This window comes from Phaethon lepturus, unplaced genomic scaffold, assembly GCF_000687285.1.
Source record: "Phaethon lepturus isolate BGI_N335 unplaced genomic scaffold, ASM68728v1 scaffold32137, whole genome shotgun sequence".
In the NCBI taxonomy this organism is placed as follows: domain Eukaryota; kingdom Metazoa; phylum Chordata; class Aves; order Phaethontiformes; family Phaethontidae; genus Phaethon; species Phaethon lepturus.
The window spans coordinates 12,293-12,673 of NW_010550319.1; the positions used below are offsets into that span (position 1 = coordinate 12,293).

At 64.8% G+C, this 381-nt stretch overlaps 1 protein-coding gene across 1 annotated transcript in view; it reads left to right on the top strand.

Annotated features, from left to right (window-relative positions):
* Window positions 1-381, top strand: part of CEP131 (centrosomal protein 131kDa) — a gene marked incomplete at its 3' end in the record, with an annotated part of 14,165 nt that overhangs the window by 11,361 nt on the left and 2,423 nt on the right. The window contains 1 exon segment of the mRNA XM_010290529.1: window positions 147-289. Coding sequence (XP_010288831.1) covers window positions 147-289 — 143 coding nt within the window.

The following is a 381-nucleotide window of genomic DNA, read 5'->3' on the forward strand; positions in this document are numbered from 1 at the left end:
GCCTCCCCCGCCCCCTTCTTCCCAGCCCCTCTTTGCTGAGTTGATGTGTTTGCAGCCTCCTCGCCAGCTGGCCAGGGCTGAGGGCGGCGGTGTTGGGGTCCGGACAGCCCGAGGCTGAGCGGTAACTGTCCTTCCCGCTGCCCCAGGGCTGGAGCCGGAGATCCAGAAGCTCATCTCCAAGCACAGGCAGGACATCAGGAAGCTGAAGATGCTGCACGAGGCCGAGCTGCTGCAGTCGGACGAGCGGGCTGCCCAGCGCTATGGACAGCTCGGGGAGGAGCTCCTCAGCGTGGGCAGTCTCTGCTCCCTGTGTTTGGTAGAGGCAGATGCTAGAGGGAAAGAAAGCCCGTGCATGCTCACCCCCCCCCTTCTTACCAGCCC